Source organism: Cnephaeus nilssonii (assembly GCF_951640355.1).
Source record: "Cnephaeus nilssonii genome assembly, chromosome: 5".
In the NCBI taxonomy this organism is placed as follows: Eukaryota; Metazoa; Chordata; class Mammalia; order Chiroptera; family Vespertilionidae; genus Cnephaeus; species Cnephaeus nilssonii.
In genome coordinates, this window is record NC_137076.1 from 58,874,629 (window position 1) to 58,897,837 (window position 23,209).

At 38.0% G+C, this 23,209-nt stretch overlaps 1 protein-coding gene across 5 annotated transcripts in view; it reads left to right on the top strand.

Annotated features, from left to right (window-relative positions):
• INPP4B (inositol polyphosphate-4-phosphatase type II B) overlaps nucleotides 1-23,209 on the top strand; it is a 564,192-nt gene that overhangs the window by 371,758 nt on the left and 169,225 nt on the right. For 3 of the 5 annotated variants that reach the window (XM_079772160.1, XM_079772161.1, XM_079772164.1), the window contains exon 9: nucleotides 4,064-4,143. In XM_079772160.1, the coding sequence (XP_079628286.1) occupies nucleotides 4,064-4,143 (80 nt within the window). Of the gene's footprint in view, nucleotides 1-3,679; nucleotides 3,732-3,785; nucleotides 3,904-4,063; nucleotides 4,144-23,209 lie in introns of those variants that run through there. The other 2 variants (XM_079772163.1, XM_079772162.1) reach the window with 2 other exon arrangements.

Consider the following 23,209-nt stretch of genomic DNA (forward strand, 5'->3'; position numbering starts at 1 on the left):
TTTATTTTTAAACATATATATGTATGTGTGTGTGTGTTTGTGTGTGTGTGTCTTTTATTGCAGGAATTTCTCATAGACTATATGAGAAAATATATGTGTATATTTTTAAATACTCTGACTTTTCCAAAAAGTATTTAAGGTAGACTTATAACACTTTTAAGTCATCTGACTTTTGAGTGTATTATTATTATATTAAATCCTCATCTGAGGATATGTTCATTGATTTTTTTTTTAGAGAGAGGCAGAGAGAGAGAGAGAGAGAGAGAGAGAGAGAGAGAGAGAGAGAGAAACAAACCATTGATATGAGAGGGAAACATCAATTGATTGCCTCCAAATGCACTTCTACTGGTGATCGAGTCTCCAACCTTTGGGTGCACAGGATCATGCTTAAACAAATGGAGCAACCCGGCCAGGGCTTGAGTGTATTGTCTTAATAACTGTGACAGCTGATATTATAGAATGCTCCTCTTTCTGAGCAGCGTACTAAGTGCTTTTCCTGGATAGCTCCGACTCCAATCCAAGACAATGACTATGAGAAACAGAATAAAGCTCCTTAAGGAGCCTCAAATCTCACTTATTTTGGGGGTACAGAATAAGCAGGTGTGTGTGTGTATGTGTGTGTGTGTGTGTGTGTGTGTGTGTGTGTGTGTGTGTGTGTGAGAGAGAGAGAGAGAGAGAGAGAGAGAGAGAGAGGAAGATACACAATGATCATATGCACCTTTTTCATACAGAAACTAAGGCCTAGAGTGGTGGAGTAACTTGTCCAAGAGCGCAGGTTTGTAAAAGAGAAGACAGAAAAACAAGGGCTGGTGGTGCCATCAGTGGACAGCCCGCCCAGGGCCTGGGCGGATGATGGAGTTGCCTGGTTTCCGTTTGAAACAGAATGATTGCTTTAGGACTACATTTCAGACCTCTGAGCTCCAGCTCTAGTGAGGCTGACATGCTTTGTTTGTCTTTTTAATTTCCCCCTGATATTGGAGCTTCCAGTTTAAAAACCTTTAAGGTGAGAATTTTAGAAATAGCACTGATGGAGAGATGGAAAACATTGTTCCTTGAGTTCTACTTGAAATATTAAAAAATTTTATGATTATGATTACAGTAACAGCAAAGATGAAATAGTTTTATAGTGTTATTCTTTTACATCAGGTTAAACAAAATTATTTATTTTACATTCTTTGTCTGCTATTTCCCCTCATGGGAATTCAGGTTTCAAAAATAAAGACTTTTCCCTCTAATTCATTCTTTTACCGGACACGAATGAATATTCATGGAATGAATGATGTGTTTTCCATTTCTTTGGGGGGAGGGGGCAGGTGCAGAGGAACCTAGTTTCATTTATTTTGAAGTAAAACTAGTACATAAAAACCTTCTCGAAAATAAATGTATAGGCAGGCAATGCCATTGTTGGTGTTGCAATGTGAAACAATTATACATTGTCATGAAATTTTGGGGTTTCATTCATGCATTTTATGCAATATGTAGTCCCGGGATAGTTATTTTTAAAATAAATATGGTAGCGTTTATACCTAAATGACACGTCCTCTGGTTTGGTACATTTTTATAATGTAGTGCTAGGATGCCTTTGCCCCAGATTGATTTTTAACATGTTGTGTTATTTCTGTAAGATCTCTTTATTATCTGTTGAGATTAGGCATGTGGCTGACAGTTGTGATGGAAGACTGACTAACGGGCATTCTTGGCACATTGCAGGCACTCCGGGTGCAGCCCCTATGTCCCAGGTGCTGGGCTTGACTCAGAGATGGTCAAGCCAAGGTCCTGCTTGCACAGCAGCTCCCGGTCTGGTGGACAGGAGAGACAGGCAGTGGCTTATGGCCACAATCTCTACTTGCAGCTGTGCCTCGTGGCGTGTCTGTTGCCCATGTCTGGAAATAGCCACTCCACCTGTCTCCTTGCTGCATTCCCGTCTGGGGCATTTGCTCTTTTTCTTGCTGAAGAGACCACAGTAACATTCATGACATGTGTAGTTTTTAATTTATTCCAAAATGCTTTGTATCTTCAGAATCTCAAAAGGCAAATGCTGAGGTATTATGAAGTTTCTAATCAGTTAAAAGTCTTCTTTGAGAAAGGATAATAAGTGAGAAGTGTAATGTAAATGAAAGACGCTGATTATCAGTGAAAAAGAAAGTGAAACCTCTTTAAAATACAAAATGTTAAATAAAATTTACTACAACAGCATACAATCTGCACAATAACATTGTTTTGATTTCTCACATTTCAGTGAATTATAGTAGTTCATCAATATCTGCAGAAAGAGCATTTCTCCTCTATCTAATAAAATAACTTACTTGAAGCTCTGCCTATCCCATTCATTCATTCATTCATTTATTCATTGTCAGTAAATATTTATCACATGCCTACTGTATGCTAGATTGTGGGGGGCTTTCAGAAAACAGAATAAAGCTCCTTGAGAAGCCTCAAATCTCACTTATTTGGGGGGTACAGAATAAGCAGGTGTGTGTGTGTGTGTGTGTGTGTGTGTGTGTGTGTGTGTGTGTTGTGATAAGTGCTAATAAAGAAAAACTCAACAGGACAAGGAACCAGGAATAGCCGAGTCTTATGCTCTTGTATGTAAGGATGTTGTGTTTGGTATCTCTGATGAAGTTACATAAGTGCTTCTGTTCAACTGATCTCTCGTGGGCTCGCTCTGCCCCATATTTCTTCAGGCTTTGTTCACACGGCTCTTGGACATCCTTCTGTGCCTCGGTTCATTCTCATTTCATCCCTCCGTGACCCAGTATTTTCACAAGCCCTCTGTTTTCACCTAACAGTCTCCACCTAACAATTTAGCATCATATGCTTCTGGCTTTGGTGACTCAGTGTCTAAACCATTTCTTTGAGTTTCAAGTTAATGAATTGGGTTTATCATCCCTAACATATAAGCATCTCTAACTTAAAAACTGAGTTTATTTCAAATGTTTGCCTTGAAGCCTTTTGGAACACTTCTCCTAGGTTAGAACTTGGAAAAGAGGGAGAAAAGTTTGGACCAGAAGCTTTCCTTTCTTGTTATCAACAATTACTCGGTGTGGACGCAGCCTTTTATGCTTGGAATAATTGCACACTTTCGTCTGAAAAGCCCCAGTTGGCCTCCAGTCTTTCATTCTAGGGAAGCCTGATAACAGACTTATGAAGGCAGAATGTTCTGGAAGATGTAGTGCTGATCTTGTAGCATATTACAGTGTGTTAGGCAGCAATGGCACAGACAGTAATATGGGTTTGATATTTTCATCTTTACTTCTTGACCTTGAGGGGAGAATGAGAAATCCTATTTATGGTATACCACAATACTGTGACTTTTAAATCAGAAGAAGCCAGGAATGTTAAAAAGAGATGAAAGATTTTTATTTGGGAAAAGAACAACCCATTTAGAGTTTTATTCCTCACATTATGAGTCAAAGAGTGGAGAAAGTAGATATTCATAGATAGTCAACACCCGGAATGATAGGTTAAAAAAGCAATTTTAGAAAACGTAACTGAACAAGTCCCATGATTTCTTGTGTGTCAGGGTGAAATTGTCCCATGCTAGTATAGAAATAACAAAGGAAACAAACGCTTTTAAACATTGCTGTGATGGGGGGAAAATAGAGCATTTCTATTTATAACTTGTCCAGAGTTCCACATAAAAATAGCTCCAACAACCAGATTTGCTCATATCTGGAATACAACGTTGTTGCTGCCAGTGACGAAGAATTCTAAGAACGACAGTGGCATTGGTAAATATGGAAAGTTTAGCATCTTTCTTTTACACCAGCTTTCATACGGGGAGAAAATTAGCCAGTGGAACAGTCCTGGCTTCTGTGTCACACATTTTGTTATTTTTCAGGCTATTTGTCTTTGTTTTTAATGGAAAGGATGCATTTGCACCCCTGGGACTTACCCCATGAGGTGGATATATCAGTGATGATTGTATTTCTGTCCGTGAAATGTTTATCAGACTAAGAGATTTAACATTTTCTTCTTCTAGAGACTAATTTTGTGTGATCGCTATGACAGCAGATGTATTAGGAACCTCAGAAGTTAATGAAAACTGTTCTTTCATTTTCAGCGGAGTTTCCTGGGCTATGCCAGTTTTAAAGTGGGGGAGCTACTGAGGTCAAAGGAGCAACTGCTAGCCCTGAGCCTGAGGTGGGTCTCTCTGTCTGCAATAATACCGTTACAGTGGACTGGCTGGGTTTGATAGTCATGGTTCTCGCAGATGTTTAGATGACAGCTCTCAAAGGGCTTACATTCTCCATTGCAACAGGTTGTATTGAAACAGCAATTATTCAAGCTCACATTCAAGTTCACGTTTTAGATTGTCAAAGTTTACTAGCCCTTGGGGCAAGGGGGAGTCATATTATCATTAAAGGGATGACATTTGTTTGAAAGTAAGAAAGCAATAGAAGTGATGAGCAGTGTTATTAAATAATTTGTGTTACTTATCAAAATATTACTTTTAAAATCAAGTGCCTTTCTAGGATTGAAATATATTGGCTAGAGGCATTGCAGATTTTTTGATACTAGAGGGTAAAATGATTATTTTCTTTTTTAAAGCTTATTTTGTTGCTATCCTCTTAAATATAAACATAAGTTAAAATAGATTCATATTGAAACAGACAATAGATAGAGCTGATTTATAGTATAAGGACAATTTCTTTTGATATAGAAGATGAGATAATCTTCAGAAAGTTCTATAGTGTTTTAATACTAAAAAGAGTGTTAAAAATAAATATTTATTTTTAAGTTTATAATAAATTTGAAACAATAATATGGTGCTATATAATTGTATTCTAACTTTTACAATTATGTGCACATGGAGTGGAGAATACTGCCTTGCAATATTTATATAGTATAAAAATTATATAGAATCCTAGTTGTAAACTTAAGATGCCCTTCTTTTGATGAAATATAAAGATGACTCTCAGGGAAAAGATAGTATCTTAAGTTTGTTTGCTGTCTGGCCCAGCCCCCAAGGACCACTTATTTTAGTAAGAGTGCTGTGACTTCTGTTGGAATTTGTACTGCTGGCTGTCTCCTTTTCTGGTTTGCCCTGATTCATACAGTTTTGCATTTTGACTTAATAGGTAGTCCACAATTTAAAGGAATTTATATTCATGTCTAAAAATAAATATTGAAACCATTATCTTCTCTCTGGCTTCCCTTAGGCTGTCTCATAAACATCTGTTATTTCGTTGTTGTTGTATTTTATTTGGGAAGACATTTAAATTATTGATAGTTTGGGGGGTGTTATTCCCAATAAAATTTTGTTGCATTTATTTTCAGTCTGAAGGGTGTACGGGCCGGCTGAAAAGGTTAGCTTTCAAAGGCACTGGAGCCCTGGAGAAACCTGTTACCAGCCTAGCGTGGTGGTTAGATCTGACCAGAGTGCTGCTGGGTTCAAACACGGAGCTAACTTAGAACTACCAACAGGTCACATGTTTTCTAGATAAGAAGCTGAGCACTTTATTCCTCCTTTTGCTGACTCACAAGCAACAGTTGTGATTTTATCATAACTGTCACTAACAGCGGCGTGCTACACAGCATTTAGACACTGCTTGGGAAACCGAAATCGGGACTGGAAATGGTTGGTAAAATGAAAATTAGTGACTACATACAGTGCCTTTGAGGGAGGGTAGGAACAGAATGGTCAAGTTTAGAGTACGACCCTTGGAAGGAAATAGGAATATAATAATTTCAGATTTAGAGGCTATCAAGACAAATTTCCACTTTTGATTTAATACTCCTAATTCCTGTTTAGTTGAGTTTGATTGTGTTTAAGGAAAACAAATTAAACAACAATGAGTTGCATTTTTCTAGAATAAATAATTTTTGAAAATCAATTCTGAAATGGCTAGGTTATTATTTTTTTTCCTTTAGTGCTTTGCCAAGTTTTTCAATTTCCCTCCCTATGAACCAGACACAGTAGACTTATCATAGCCTGTGATTTCTGGTGCTTCATGTCTTTTACTTCCGATGTAATTCATCTTCTCTCCACTGACTAGGGAGTCTCTGAGGTACAGAGCTGGGGAACATTAGGTCAGGAACAAAAAGCTTGATTTTGGTTGTTTGTTTTGTTTTAAATATTTCCTTGCACTGATTATATCTGACTTTTATTCCACTTACAGTCCAGACATTTTAATGTAATAGAATTCTCATATTGTTATGTTTTAAAATATAGAGATGTATGAGAAAGGCTATTAAAGAAATAAACATTAGACTTCTGTTTATTTTTAATATTTCCCTATTTTATATAACATTTATAGGTGTACATATTCATGCATATACATATGTACCATAGATTGTGTGGTTGCATATATATTTGTTTATATATCTGATTTTAGGAGTATTTTGCTTTCTCATAAACCATAAATACTTATTTTCTACCATCAAATATTTGTGCTTAGAGAAGTTAAGATCCAAATTATAATGTCTTTAAATTTTTATTATTTGATATTTTATTAATTTAACCTTCATAAACACACATACACACTTCATTTCTGTTGTTTGTAAAAATAAAAGAACAACAGATAAACCCTACATATTTGAAATGTAATCCCCCAAAGGCTTGTTCTTCACTCCAGAGCTGGAAATAATGATCAGGAAAGGCTCCTTAAACTATGACATATGGTTTTCTCCACAGTGTGCTCAGCGTGATAGAGACACGAAATTGCCACCATCATCTCACATGTTGGGAGCCCATGTGTGTTCTAGACACCCGAGGGCAATGAATCAGAATAAGTTTGTTCTTAGAGTCCTATGAGTGCGTGTGAACCCCCACAGTAACCTGAGACCCACCTTGGCCATAGTCTGACAATACAGTTTTAAATGATAAATTCTCTTTCTATTCAAATGGAATTAAACTTGCTTAAAGTTTTAATCTCCTACTACTATGCTTTTCCTACACAGACATAAAGATTATATACACCATCCTACTTTAAACACCAGATGTATTCTTTAAAGTTCTATGTATGATGGAATGCTTCTATAACAGCACCTTTTCTTATCAATAGCTACTTGAAACTCAGAGCTGAATTTTAAAAATCACCCACATGTGTCTTAATTGTTATATCTATTTTGAATACATTCCACTCTCTTTTGAAAGTCTTCCAGTTAGCTTTTTTTGGTACTACAAAGCAGGAGTGCAGCCGAAAGTTCTGATGGTTTGGCAACACTAATTTTTCTGTATGTCTAAAACATTTTCTATATTAAATTAGAGGCCTGGTGCATGAAATTCATGCACGGTAGGGTCCCTAGGCCTGGCTGGTGATCAGGGCCAATCTGTGGGGTGACCAGTGGGGCGATTGGGGCCCCAGCTCGCACCTGCCTTGGCCTGGCACTGCCTGCTCACCTGCTCCACCATCCCACCACAGTCCTGCTCTCCTTGGGACCCATCAGAGCCGGCACCTCCACTGCAGTCCGCTGCCAGCACCACTGACACCCGTCATGTTCTGTGCCGCCCCCTGGTGGTCAGTGAACATCTAACTCCCGTCATTGGGGACAATTTGCATATTAGCCTTTTATTATATAGGATAAGGGCAGTAGACATTGACTGGTGGCCAACAAACCCTCTTTGAGAGAGAATATTCATGATTAATTATAAAACAGAATAGTGTTATATTTTATTAAATGCATCAAGGAAAAAGTTAGAGGATGTGAATGGCATATAAAAAGCTAAGTTAATTGATGCTTTTACATAGAATTTATTAAGAAATGCACATCAGAAAGCCTGGAAGTATGCATAAGAACACTGCACTATTTTCTTGGGCATGAGCAAGCAGGAACACAGACAAGTCAGTAGCAAGTGCACACTCATGATTGATCCAGACATGTCTAAGGGGAGACCTCGCGTCCTGGCGCACTTCCTTCCCTGTGCATTTGGTGCGATTGAAGCTCTCCCAGAATGGATCCTGATTCTGACACTGACTTTGACCTCATAGACGTGTAGGAAGAGGTAACTAACACTATTTGAGCTTTCTGAGGGTTAGCATTTCCAACATCTTGTCATTTTTGATCTTCTAATAACCTTGCCTGGAAGGTGGTATTATTCCTTTTTCACTCCTAAGTAAGCTGAGGAACAGCAGTTGGACTTGCTAAGGTCACACAGCTGGGATGGGATGGAAACATGGAGGCTGGGAGAGAAGGATTCTCATAGCAAGGATTTCCTAGAGAAGAGACGTTTTGCTTAGAACCTTAGAATTAAATGATTGTAGAGCCCAGAAGAGGCCTTGGCACTGCAGGTTCTTCTTGGACACATTTACTGGCAGGGACTCAAACTCGGGAAGCCATGCATTCTTTTCCGTTTTCAAACAGGTCAGCGTTAGAAAAGTATTCTTATTTTATCCCAAGTTTTATTGCCCGGCCGTGGTCCCAGCTCTCTTGCATGGTGTTAAGTAAAACAAGTCTCCAGCTTCTTCTCTGTGATCACATGTGAAAGCAGCTATTTTGTCCAACAATAAATCTTTCCTCCTTTTTATTCTCAGGAAATAATGTAATTAACAGAAAGGACAACAGGTTTTCATACCAGACTTTGGTTCGGGTCCCAGCTTTGTCAACAACTGTGTCTCCCCAGGCTTATCTACTCGTTAATGTCTGTTAATAGACGTAGTAATGACCTCCCTCCCGGGGTGATTCTGGGCAATTAATAAATGGAATCATGTGCAGTGCACTTCCTTGCACTAGCGAAAAATGCTCTATAGAGGTTGTTTCCCTTGTTTCTTGCTTAGTTTGACATCAACAATTCTCCAAATTGGTCAGTGGCCGAGGAGCTGGTTTAACCTTCGGTCTGGACATACCATTTCTATTACCTGAGGAATGGATACTTACCTGAAACCTGAATTCCGGCTTTAATCACTGTGACATGAGACTTGACTTCTTAAGTGCAGATGCGTGCAAGAGGCCTACGGAGAGCAGTTTGTTTGGCTGAAACAGGCAGCATCCCAATAGACTTGGGAAAAAAATCAAATTTGTTTGACTTAATACTTTAGCAATATAGCACTGAACTCAGGACAGAAATTCATAAATGCATCACAGAGTGTCAGCTGCTTTTAGAGTTTACTGATGCATTTTATTGCTGAATACATCAAAAGCAGCCAACAGAAGTCAATTCAAGTAACACCTCTCAGGACTGAACTGGGAGGATGAAGGAAGCATAGAAGTAGGGGTATTGGCTTCTAAAACTGATTTTATTCTTTTACTAAAGTAACTGTGAGAATGTCCTTTAGGGACACAATTGCTTATAATGATCAAAAGTCTCTACATGAGCCACTTTGTCGTAACTGTTACAATTACATTGATTTGTCATAAAATCAGAGAATGCAAAGTATACAGATATTTTCAGATTAGGATTGTAGAAAAGTGGGAAGAGCACATTATTTGGAAACAGCCCAGAGAGCAAACCCCGGTTCTTCTGTTGCCCAGTAGGATGGCCCATTGCTCTGAGATTGCTTTGAAAATGCTATATTTTAGAAAAGTGAGGTGGGTTTCCTTTCTGCAGGACTTCCTCGCTGTGCTCCTATCTGTGAAATGCAGACAACGCTGGTGCCCACCTCACAGGGTTGTTGTTAGGCTCACATGAATTATTAATGTAAAATGTTTACAATTATGCCCAACACATAGTAAGTGCCCAATAAATGCTAGCTATAATTTTTATGTTCCTTTCTTTGATGGATTAGTTCTCTAGCCTCAGGCTGTGTGTGTGTGTGTGTGTGTGTGTGTGTGTGTGTGTGTGTGTGTGTGTGTTTTCAGGTGAGGGTTAGATAGATTGTACACGACCGATGTTGTGTACCTGAAATGGTATCTGATGCAAAGCAAGGTGTTCATCATGGTTATTTCCTATTGTTAAAATTATTATCATCAGTGTTATTATTTTTATTTCATTCAACTAGACTGCCTTTTATTTATCATTGAAATGGTTCTACAATTAAATAGTCTGCGTTTGTCTTTATGTTCCTAATCCATTTTTATGTAGGTTTGACCATGGAAACCAAATAGCACTTTCTTAGTTTGCATTATTCAAAAGACATGGTATTTGTCAGATTGCAAAGTAGAGTTTTCAGTCACTGAAGGGAGAGCACATACCCAGAGTACTTCAATAGCAGCCCCGTTTGTATAGAAAAGCCTGAAATCTTCCCTCTTTTAAAATGCATATCACATCCCGTTAATAGCTGTACACACAGACCTACCTGCCTAGGAAGTTTGAGAGCTAATTTAGCTTTGAAGATAATTTTCAGGAATGATTAGGCCTGCAAGGAATTATGTTTGACCGGAAAATTTTGTATTGGATTCGCCCACATTTACCGAAGTCCCTTTCATTATTTTCACCCTGTGTTTCTGCTGCTCTGGACACATTTATAGCAGCTTTTCCAAACAGGTTTTCTTGGAACACTGGGATCCTTCAGTTATATGTGTATGTTTATTGAACGAAGAAGTTTTATGGCCAAATAATTTTGAAAATGCTATATTTTAGAAAAGTGAGGTGGGTTTCCTTGCTGCAGGACTTCTCAGAGCCTTAATGCGTCCTGGTGGCCCATTGGGACTCTCAGAGGGCAGGTGTCACCTGCAGCTTTTCCCAAACTAATCTGAACCAATAAGCTTTCTTTGTTCACATCTTAGCAGACACAGTGTCCCGGGAAACACAGCTACGTAATTTAGAAAATGCCGGTTTAAAACAAGATCATCTTATTTTCCAGAGAAATGCATGTGTCACTGTATATATGGATTCGCCCTTTCCCACCATAAGCACATTCTTTAGCACACATATCAATAGACAGGCATGTAGTCTTCACCCAAATGAATACTCACTCTTATGCACGCTACTTTCACTCCCACATACCATGCCCATATCCACATGCAGTAACTCAACTGTTTCTCCCATTCCCCATAAATCCACAGGCATCACCAACAGTGTGGTATTTTACCTTCCATTCATGCCATGTCCTATATGGACATCATTTTGTGAACTTTGTACAAAACATGGAAAAAGAGGGACAAAAGACATGTTCTATCTTTTATGTCCATTGACAGATTTTTAAGCTTGCATAAGTGGATACACACTTATTTTCACAAATCACCTACTAATATAATTGTCCCAAACTGAGCTTAGCTCTCTTCCTCTGAAAGCTCTGCGTTTTGGTGCTTTTTCTTTCTGGGTTAAACTAAGAATCATCATTTTTAACTCATCCTTTGATGTTAAGAATTATATATATATATATATTGATTTCAGAGAGGAAGGGAGAGAAAGAGAGATAGAAACATCGATGATGAGAGAGAATCACTGATCTGCTGCCTTCTGCATGCCCCGCACTGGGGATCCAGCCTGCAACCAGGGAATGTACCCTGACTGAGAATCGAATTGTGACCTCCTAGTTCATAGGTTGATGCTCAACCACTGAGCCACACCAGCTGGGCTGATGTTAATTCTATGTAATAAAAGGCTAACATGCAAATCAACCATACAGCAGAACGACCATTCGCTATGACATGCACTGACCACCAGGGGTTAGATGCTCAATGCAGGAGCTGTCCTGTGGTGGTCAGTATGCACCCACGGGGGGAGCGCCGCTCAGCCAGAAGCTGGGCTCATGGCTGGCTAGTGCAGCAGCAGTGGTGGGAATCTCTACCGCCTCTGCAGCAGTGCTAAGGATGTTTGACTGAAGCCATCGGACATCCCCTGAGGGCTCCCAGACTGCAAGAGGATGCAGTCTGGGCTGAGGGACACCCCCCACCCCTGAGTGCATGAATTCCGTGCACCAGGCTTCTAGTAATTTTAATAATAGGAAATTCTTATCGGACCATGTTCTTCTCCTATTTTAAACTTTATGTCCCTTCCTACTGTCCCCTCACACCCGAATAAGCAAGAATGTGAACATGAATATATGCAAAAACCTTGGCCAAGATATACAAAACAGCACCTCTGCTTTTCAGCCTCATCTTGCCACACACATTGCTCTCGACACTAATCACCACTTCCTCCCACTTCCTCTCTTGTTTATAATGACTTCTGTGTACTTTGCATTTTCTAAATGTGCAGTCAGAGTCCCTGTGTTTCTCTGAGCCCAGTTTCAACTTGAGGCAGCAAGAGAGCACAACAATGTTTGTGTGTCAGTGTTGCAACTTCGATTGTTGCCCACGCTGCCTTCGGATTATTTTTCCTCCATTTGTGATACCCCTTGCCAAGGAATAAGCACATCCAGAAGACCCTGGTGTTCTCCAAATTTACTATCATTAAAAACTGAGACACCAGTCTCTCCAAGCATGTCCGTGACAAGGTCGGGTCACCATCCCCGCTTACCATCAGCTCCTCAATCACCAAAGGACCATGTTTCTATCATCAGGCTTGGGAGTGGGTACCAGAAGAAGCAGGTCAGAGCCAATCATTCCTGCTCCAGCTAACAGAGGCTAATCATCCCTAGAAGGTCATAATTTTTTAACTGTGTTTCCAATGAGGTTTGACTTTGCTCTTGCATTAGCACATTGTCAGTTCTTAATATATATGAGTGAACTGTGCTGGAGGTATCATGCCTGAGAAAATATAGAAAGTGACCTGCCCCTTGACAATGCATTTCCTCTATAGGGATGCTCTACCTCAGGATTGTCTGTCCTAACCCATTAAATGAAATGCACTGATGCCTCTGGTTCTGCGTCACAGCATGGCTGTCTTGTGGTAAAAGTGTGCTTGAAAGAGATTCTTTGCGATAAGACTTCATTAAGATAAGGAATGGAGTCAGGAAAAGGAAGAAGACTATTTTGTGAATGTGAGATAAGGAAATGGAAAACACACAAAAGTAATATGATAAACGATTTTAACAAGGCAGAAGAGAAGGATGGGATCAAAGATAAAATGATAGAGATAAACAGGAATAGGCAAGTTTATTTTGCTTCACATTATTGCATTTTGCACCAATATAAATAGACTATTTTTCTCAAGGCTGTGTTACAACGGGGGGAGGGGTTGTTTCTAGCAATGGGCCCAACTTTATTATGGGTGATCCATTGGGTCCCTTGATGAAAATACTTAAGCTTATTAGAATTCAATAGATAATCAGGTAACTTAGGATTCTTCTTTATAACATTGTGTGGCACTGATGACTTTGTTATATTATGGGACAATTTTGCCATCTTGCATAGAAAGCTTCTAAAATTAACTGAAATGATTGAAGGCAGGTTAAATTGGACCTGACCTAAGTACTACTGAGCCTATATTACGTTACTTATTACAATAGCAAATGAAATGACCAAATTCACATATATCCTATATAATTAAAGCCCAGCGACCTAATAGCAGAATGACCAGAACAACAGGTCAACCAGTTCCTATGATGTGCACTGACCACCGGGGTGCAGATGCTCAACACAGGAGCTTCCCCTGGTGGTCAGTGCGCTCCCACAGTGGGAGTGCCACTGAGCAGCGCTCCCACAGCGGGCTGATCCCCACGGGCCACGCCCCCCACCAGTGCATGAATCCCGTGCACCGGGCCTCTATGTGTGTGTGTATGTGTGTGTGTGTGTGTGTGTGTGTGTATTTAATGTTACATCTTTCTGATGTTTACATATGTAAACTGGAAAGTAAACAAACACATTCCATTAAAACTTACTATTGTTAAAAACAAATTTAAAGTGCCATGATAAACTTGGTTTAATACTCAACCATCCATTAAAGATATGGCAGATAATGTAAATTTTATTTTATTTTTATCTTCCCCAATATTGATGTAGTTTCTCTAATTCAAAGCAAGATTAAAAGTTTCAATCCTCAATTTAGAAATGATGTATAATGGGGATTAATTTTCTCTTATCTAGAATCAAATTGAAGTTTTTCCAGGGATTTACATAGTAAATAAGAGAGACAGTTTCTAAGGATCCTTGGGTTTGTTTGTTTGTTTTGCCAACTGCCAACTAGCACTAAATTTCCTAGCTTTTGAGCCTCATTTCTTAGACTAGTAGAAATAAACTGCCTTTATGAACAAATGACAGAACCTTTAAAGTACTTTAAGGATAAGCCTGTGATTGTGATACTGGAGAAAATGAAGTTTCATAACTGTCACCAGGAGTTAATTACTTTGCTTAAAATTTCCCATCTGCCTACTAATGAAATTAATATCACTGAGGTGAACTTAAATTATGGGATCGTATTACAGCTTTTAAGGAATGGATCCCTTCATACTTTAATAGAAAATAAAGTTTACTCCCTGTTTTTTCTTTCATGCCATCTCTGCTTTCTTCAAATTCCTCCTGTCCTTGAAGGACTGTTTGAGTGACATTATCTTTCCTGCCAAGTTCATTTGAAAAATATATTGAGATAATAAAGGATATATGAAGCTCCAGTGAAGGGAAAAGAATAAAAATATGTGTAACTGGTTTTATAATATTTGTTATGAAATTGCTTCTTTTCCTCAAATATTGTTATTGTAAATTCTTTAAGTTCAAAAATGCTAGTCATGGACATAAAATGAAGCCGTCCAATATTCGTTGCATTTCAGAGCTAAGATGAATAAATAAAGGGATATCTATATTTTCTGGATGGTAGTTTTTCCTTTCTTACACCTACAGGTTCATTCCTCAGTGAAATAGTTTCAAATGTTCCACCTAGAGATACAGAGAGATGGAGTCATAAAGGAAAGCTAATGAATTTACAAGTATCAGGAGAGTTTTCTTCTGGAACTAATCTGAAGAATGGAATCCTGGGCAACTCTTAAGCTAGAAGAGAGGCCGAGAATGGAACAAGTAACATTTCACAAGTGCTCATGATTACCCATTCTGGGCAAGAGTTTCCCCTTCTGTTTGAGTTATGCATATTAATAATCAGTGCATAATGCTGATTCATGCAGTTTAAGTGCAGGTTGTAGGATGGCCATGTAGATTGCCTATTGCATTAACTAAGACTGGAAGCCAAGTCACATGACTGCTTAGGATTGTGGTCCAAATTCTAGCATTAATTAGACATATGATTCCAGGAAGTAGATTTTTTGTTTTTGTTCTTCAATATTGGTCAATATGTTTATTGTCCTATTCTGAAAAAAAAAATTTCATTGACTTGTGTTGGTTTAGTTCAGCTCCTAACAGCCCACTCCAAAGCTCTTAAGAAACTGCTTTCTGAGATACCTTATCTTTCTTCTGGGTAAGAGACAGCTGGGCTCCTGGGTGCCGGCTGGCCACCAGAAAGACCAAGACATAATTAGAAGCTTAGGACTTTCAGCTCCACACCTATCCTCCCTGAGATGGAGAGGGGCTGGAAATTGAGTGAATGATCAATCATGCCTATGTGAGCAACCCTCCAGAAAAATGTCAAAAGCACTGAGTTCAAATAGCTTCTGGGTTGGTGAACACATTCATGTTGTGGCAGGGTGGTACATTCCAACTCCACGGCACAGAAGCTCCTTCACTCAGGATCTTATGTATCTTTTCATCTGGTTATACCCTTTATAAAATCCTTTAAAACACAATAAACTGGTGAAATAAGTACTTTTCGGAGTTCTGTGAACTGTTCTAGCAAATGATCAAATCCAAGAAGATCATGAGAACTGGATTTGTAGCCAATTCGGACAGAAGCTATGAGTAACCTGACTACTTATTGACCAAGAAGCTAAAAATAAATTGATCAATAAATTACCATTTCATATTTTGATTTTCAGAATGAATTTTAAAAAATCAGATGTTGCCTTCTGATTGCTAATGTTCTTGGACAAATTCCATTACTGCTGATGACTTGTGAGGTGGCCTTGAACCTTTCACTTAACCTCTCAGGGCCTCAGTTTCTACAAAATGAATTGGATGATACTTAAGATTACTTTCTGCTCAAGCATTCTCAGATTTTATCCAATTTTGATACTGAGTTCTCAGGAGTTTATCTTGGAATGAAGGAGAAAATAGCTACATCCAGAGTTGTTTCAAGCTAGTAAAACTTTTATTTGGAATACTAACTTCAATTCAGTTCTCAAAAACTTACGAAAGGATATAGAGAAATCTCTGTTGCATTGAAAATTTTAATCCTGTGACTTCATTTTCACTCTTTCTACTTTTTTTGAGAACCTCAGCCTACTGAATACCCACACCCATTATTTTTCTTACATGGATTTTTTTTAGAGATGAGATAAATATCTTTTAATTATTAATATATATGCTCTCTTATAATAAAAAATTTAAAAATAAAGCTTTTAAAGGGAGATTTTTTGATAAAAAAGTATTGTTTTCCCATACACTTTATAATGAAAAACTGGTGCAGGGCATTTGACTTATTTCTGTTGACCTTCAGATTCCATTTGGCATGAATAAGAATGATATATAATTTCTGTGTAACAGTGTGTCTTGAACTTTGCTTTAATTATTTTCCTTCCTTTGAACAAAAATTTCTGTAGGAACCTTTATTGTTCTACCTACACTGCTTTAACTGTGAATCAGTCACATTTTGACCTATGAAATAATTACCAGAGGATTTAGTAATGCAGTGTCAATGTGATGTAACAAAACAAGTTAAATTCAGAGAATGGGAAATTTCAGGTTTTATAGTATTTTAAAATTAGTGCTGCCCTGTCTGTCCTTGCATATTTTGGCTAGGTTAACTGAATTTCCTTCTTGTGTCAATAACCTTTACTCATTCTTGGGTCCCCGTGCAGATATCCTTCGTCCACATGGCCGCCCATCATTTTTCCTGTTTGTCCACTTCTTAATCTGTCCCTGGTGGCCTCTGGTTCCCAACTCTATCCTGATACCTGAGGTGCCTCCTCAGCCCCATCCCCTCTCCTTGGTCATTATTCGTTACTTAACTGGGAGCTGGCTCCCTCTCCCTGACAGCTCTGCTAAGTGGCTACCTGGTGTAGGATGAGCATCCTCTGAAAACTCTCCTGGATTGAGGCTCACAGCCTCCGATATACCATTGGGTTCTCTCATTACTGATATGACCTAAAGATGTCACTATTGGATGAGGATTTTAACTTGCAATTCACTGTGTCCTCTTTAGCACTGCTCCTCTTACACATCTTGTGATTCCATAGCCATGTAGATGATCTTTTCAGTTCACTGGGCTTTCAGGATTTTCTCTGCCCTCCTTCACAACCCACTCCATGGTCATTCCCTAGATTTTGTCATTAATTCCACCCCTCCAGAGTCTTGATTTTAAGTACTGTATTCTATTTTCTAATTTCCATATCAGATCTTTCCAGTATCTTCCTAGTTGCTCCTTGACTGTATCAAGTCATTGATCTAAAATAATGTCTTCACTCTTCACAGATTCCTCCCCCATATCCAGAATTCTTCTTTCATAGCTGAAGTTGTATGGTCCATTGCTGAGAAATAACAAAACAATTTCCTTGCACACACCCTCAACTGCTGTGCCCCTCTTCTATTACTATACTTTCTAAGCAGAAGATGGATGGATGGATGGATGGATGGATGGATGGATGGATGGATGGAATAAAGATAACAGCTACAACAACAAAAACTGCTTAAATCCAACATTTTGTTCAAGTGGGCTAGGATAGCCCAACTTCCATGCTTCTTGGTTCCATTAGGGATCATGACCCCTAACTTCCTGGGTGCGTTCACTACTAGTTTATATTCCTACTTGATTCCCCTGGTCCATTTGCCCTCCCAACCTTTTTGACCATTATTTCACACCTCCTTATTCCAAGGACCTCCAAAATATCTCCCCTCTTCCTCATTCTCAGTGGATTTGTCTGGTTTCTGTTTCACTGAGAAGAGGAATTTGACAATTTCTCACGCTTTATTTACCAACTTACCAACATCTACTTTGCCTTCCTTCTGTTACTGTTGATGAACTCTGCTTCATGTCTAAAGTCAACCCCTCTACTCATCTTTTAGATTGCATCTTTTCTCACCTATCCAAGACATTACTCCAACAATTATCCCCTTTTACTTTTGTATTATAATTATTTCCTCTGTACTAGATCATGTCTAGTAGCATTAAAAAATGCTGCCAAATCTTTCACATTGCCTTCTAACTTATACTCCATTTTTTCTGCTCTTCTTCATAGATGAACCATTTTATGAACTGTCTCTACTGTGACTCCTATGATTGTCTTTTGAACCCATTCTCATCAGGCTTTCATCCCTAGTACTTTACCTAAATAGCTTTTGTCATGATCAGGAATGAATGGCTTCCATATTGTTGAATCCAATGGAAAATTCTCCATGCTCCTCTTTCTTAGCATATCTGCCCAGTGGATCACTCCCTCCTTAAAACATCTTATTCACTGGGTATCTGAGATATCAAACTGACACCCTCTTAGCAGACTAGAGAGAGACATTCTCCTGCTGACCTTGAAAAAGCAAACTGCCATCTGGTGAGCTGCCTATGGAGAGGGCCACATGGTAAGAACCTGAGGGTGGCCTCTGGGGCTGAGTGTCATCCCAGCGATAACTAGGAGGGAATAAAGAGACATGCCTCAGCCATAGGAAATGAATTCTACCAACAAAATTTGAAAGAGCTGGGAAGAGGATTATTTTCTAGGTCTAACATATGAGAATGCAGCTTAGCTGACATAAATTTTAGGCTTGTGAGACCCTGTGTAAAGGACTTGGCCTAGACATCTGATCTGTAGAAACTGTGAGATAACAAATGGTGTGGCTTTCAGTTACTGAATTTGTGGTTGTTTGTTATTCAGCAATGTATTTCTTACATTCAAGGAGATGGTTTGTATTTCACATTTCACATTGAAACAAGAAGTTTCCAAATAGAGTCACAAGGAGGCAAAGATTTGCTGTAGCTAATTTTATAGGGGCAATTTAGCAGTAAAGAGAACTCTACATGCCAATTAGTCTAAAAAACAGAGAGTCAACCTACCCATGCTGTGCTCTTGAAGCTTCATGGCCCACACTGTGTGACTATAGGACTCCTAAAGCATTTTTAGATTTAAATTTAAGATTTTATTTTTGGTCACATAAATCTGAGATAAGTAGGATGTTTATTATCTTCATATGTATAATTTGGAAAATTTTATAGAGTCTGAGTTGCCTGCTCATGGTTACATATCTCTTTACTGCAAAGAGCCAACACCATGACTGAGAATTTTGTTAATGCTGATGGCATTTTCCACTAAAGCACACTCTGTTATTTAATGGTGTGTGATGATATGAACCAATTTGAACCAAAGACACCGAGATGTCCATACCTCATGATAAGTCCTGATATAAGGTCTTTGAAGATAGGCTATACTTCAGACTCTCTGGATCGGCATTGAGCAATATCTAAGAACACAGGAAAGGAAGTAAAATAGTGACAGCAAGGCTTTAAGAAGAAAACCTGACATGAATGGAATAGAAGAGAAAGATACCGGCAGATGGGAGGTAGGTTCTCCAGGTGTAACATAACAGAGGTGATGAAACTAATTGGGATGTTGCCATTGGAGAGGAACACATGGAAGAAACTTTATGGACAGGATGTGGTGACTTCTTGGAAGGTAGTGACAGGGCAAAGCAAAAGTAGAGGTGGAAAAGTCTGTGGTTTTTGGTCTTTGGAGAATGCTATGGCTGTCGATGTGAGTTGAGTTTAAGAAAAGGAAATGATAGATTTCAGGCTTACAGAGTGTGAAATAATGATGTCAGGACAAAAGGAAATTGGAGTTCTAAATCAGGAAATCAGGACAGAGTAGGGAATATAGAATTGTAGAGTCTTATAGAAGAGATAGTTGAATCCCATAATAATAGATGGAATTTCTGAAGGCCAGCTTGTAATGAGAAAAAAGAAAAAAGAAAAAAAAAACACAAAACACAAAACACAAAACAAGGACTAAACCTTAGTGTGCAAGTACTAATAGAACTACTAAAACATTTTATTTGAGTTCTAGTTTGAAAGTATTATATGGCTTCTTGCATTTCTGAATTTCAGCCAGGATAGAGATATGTTTAGTTATACATACTTAAATAGAACCCTCACTTTTGTGAGCCCTAAGTAAATCTAGCGTTGCCAGGTAAATAAATTCACCAGGAAGATCATCGGGGGTACTCACTCACTCTGCTTACTTATGGCCTTTGTTTATTTTTCTGTCCAGGTGAGACCTTCGTTTCCCAGTTACTTGTCTAGGTGGTTTAAATGCAAGGCACATCTCACAGCTGAAGAGTCCTCCGCATAGCACCAGGCTTACTTTATATTCACACAGACTGACAGTGCTAATGATGGGTTCCCCCTGGATATTTACAAAGTCACTTGTTGGTTTGTCTCTCTGTGGCATTTCCATAGTAGAGGAATTATTTACATGTTACTGTTTCACATTTCCAATGGTAGGTTTGTTTTTTTCTTTTTGCTCTACTAAGGAAGATATAGTAGGTGGTGAAGAAGCTTAGAGGAAGGATGTAATGAAATTGTCCTTTGTTAGAAGACTGTCCCCATCACCTTTTTTCAGTCTTGTAAAAATGTTTGTATGTTTCCGCATAGGAAATGGAATGTGTCATTAGGAAGCATTAGGGGAGTTATTCTAAAGGCAGATTTTAAAAAGCCTTAATCACGAATGTATTATGCATGCTGAAAACCTAAGTGAGAAGGGAGTTTGGATTTGTATTGCTGAAATTTTCCTCTTTGTTGTCTTTCATCTTGTTGGCATGATTGAATATTTAAGTGTACCTGCTGAAATAAATAGGAACTCAACGTTGTGATGGAAATACTTTAGCAGCCATGGACTACCCCATTTTTTATTTCTCTTACAGCTGTCTGCATTAACTAGTGGTAATGACCTGGCAATAGACTGAAATGGCAGAGTGTTGTTTTCTTCCCCCTTCACGTAGATTGAGGTAGTTATTTCTTACTACAGCCTGTTTTTATTGCCAAATAAGTTTTTCGAAAAAGTGTTTCTTGGCTCAGTCAAATTTGTATCCTTGTAAAAATGACATAATGCCAGAAAAATGTATATGTATACATTGGATCAAATAAGAAAAAGTCGCTCTTTTATTGGGCTATGATTTTGGAATTTCTTCCCAGGTTTATCATGTACTTTGTTTTGGGGAAAGTTTGGACAGGAAGGTGGGAGTGAGCGCGATAGGTTAGAATGTGTCTCAGATTTTCCCCAAGGTTGCACCAGCCTATGATGGCCTATGGTACCTATGATAGAATAATATTATGGAACTACAGGAGTGATTAGTGCATGATTAGTGATTCCTGCTGATATTATAGAACAGCTATTAGAAACTGACTCTTTGTTTTGCCATAAAGGAAACTAAAATCCAGATAATTTAAGTGATTATGTCTTTTGTCACACAGCTAGTTAGTAGCTGAGCTGGAAGTAGTGCTTGGGTTTCTTGCTTCCAAACCCAGAACTCTCTTCAATATATCTTTCATACAGATATGATGAATTTCCATTACAGACAACTCAGAATTTTTGTGATGAATAATTGCTAAGCAACTATCACTAGCCTCCCCAACCTGATGGGTTGAAAGCATAATTAAGAGTTTAAGAATATAAATTTTTCCTAAATTTCTACTAAATGATCTTTGAAACAGCCTTTGGAGAAAGGGAATACATAGTTCAATTGTGATTCTCCTGATTGGAGGGAAGTGTTGAATATCCATACACTGGGTGTGGTAAATTGATACAGAATGAATAATGAACTGTTCTGCATTTTAAATGCCAGCTCATTGGCTTCAATTCTTTAGTTTATAACCTGGATTCCCCATTCTGTCTCCCACAAATCTCAGATGAAGAGGCATCCTTTAGGATATTTAGAGTGTTTTAAACACAATGGTTCAGGGGAAGGTGGAATATTGATTCTACAATCCCTCTAGTGTCGCTAGATTAACCAAGCCCCTTGCTTTAAGTTTGCTCTGGGAATAAGTAGAAGTCTTAGTAGATAAATAGAAGTAGGAAACCCAAAGGCATAAAAATTATTCAAAAAATAGCCAGATACTATTTCAAAGGAAACAGATAGAAATATGGTTCAGAAGCTTACTCCCACAGGACATTGCTCAGTCATCTGCTTTGGCTCTTTGAAATGCTTGCTGTCATTGTAATTATTTATAAACTTGTGCTTTTTGCACTGTTAGGAATGTAAGCTTTAGAACATCATCTTTTATTAGTAAGGCTTTCTATCTCTAGTGAGTACATAATCACTGTTGAAATTCATATATGGCATAAGATCTTATAATCTTTTTCAATAATATTTAATGCCAATTTTAATAAAATACTTCTGGAGAGAATAAAATTAAATATAATATAATACATTAATGGCAATAATAATTATGTTGCTGCTGCTACTTCTACTACTAGGATAAAGAGGTGGGGGGGAAGGAAGAAGCACTTATCTTGTATAATGCATTGTGCTGAGCACTTTACAAAAATGTCAATGTAATCCTTATAACAAAGTTACCATCATCTCCATTTTACAAAGGAAGTTTTGCATAGCTAAGTCCCTTGCCCACAGTTATGCAGCTAGCAGATAGCTCAAATTCCTGAGTTCACACTTTTTACCATTATGGCATATATTGGTTTATTACGCAGTCCTGGGATAGGCTGTGGAACATCTGCCTTCTGTTTCAAATCATTATGTGCATTCCTTGGTTTAGTTCAAGGAAAAAATTAGAATGTTATTATAGGTTTTGTATTAAGCTACCTCAGTTTGTTCATGCACAAATTTTTAAACAATTCTCAAAGAAGAAACAGGTATGTTTAATTGTTATTAATGATCAGATTAGGAGGATAAAGTCTGCAGATCTCTTAGAAAAATAATTATGGGTAGTGCCAATGAAGGTTCTTGTTAATAAACTGTTTTACTATCAGGTACTGAAAACTTGTACAGAGCTATGTCATATCATAACTTATGACAAGTTTTTATGTCATTTTCAACTGGAAAATGGTATAATGAATTATTTATAACCATCCCAGAATTGAAGCTAATATAGTTTTTCACTAAAAAGATTATACTGTCATCCACATACACATCTTTTTTTGTGATGAATGATTAAGTTTTATATATTAATTTTAAATACTTGAATCAATGTTATGATTTAGTGATTAAGAAATGCCAAGAAGAATTTTATATTTTAATATGAAATCTTAATATGCTATTTAACAAGTAAATAACTTTTTATGTACATAATCTTTATTTTATTACATTATAACACTAGCTATATATGTTCACCAGAATTTTCTTTCTCAGTTTTCTCAAAAGCTTAATCAATTATCTAGTAATATAATTGTTACTTAACTTAGTCATTATTTTAATTAGCATTTTGGCAAATTCCTTTTACTAATTTTCCTCTTCTCCGACACCT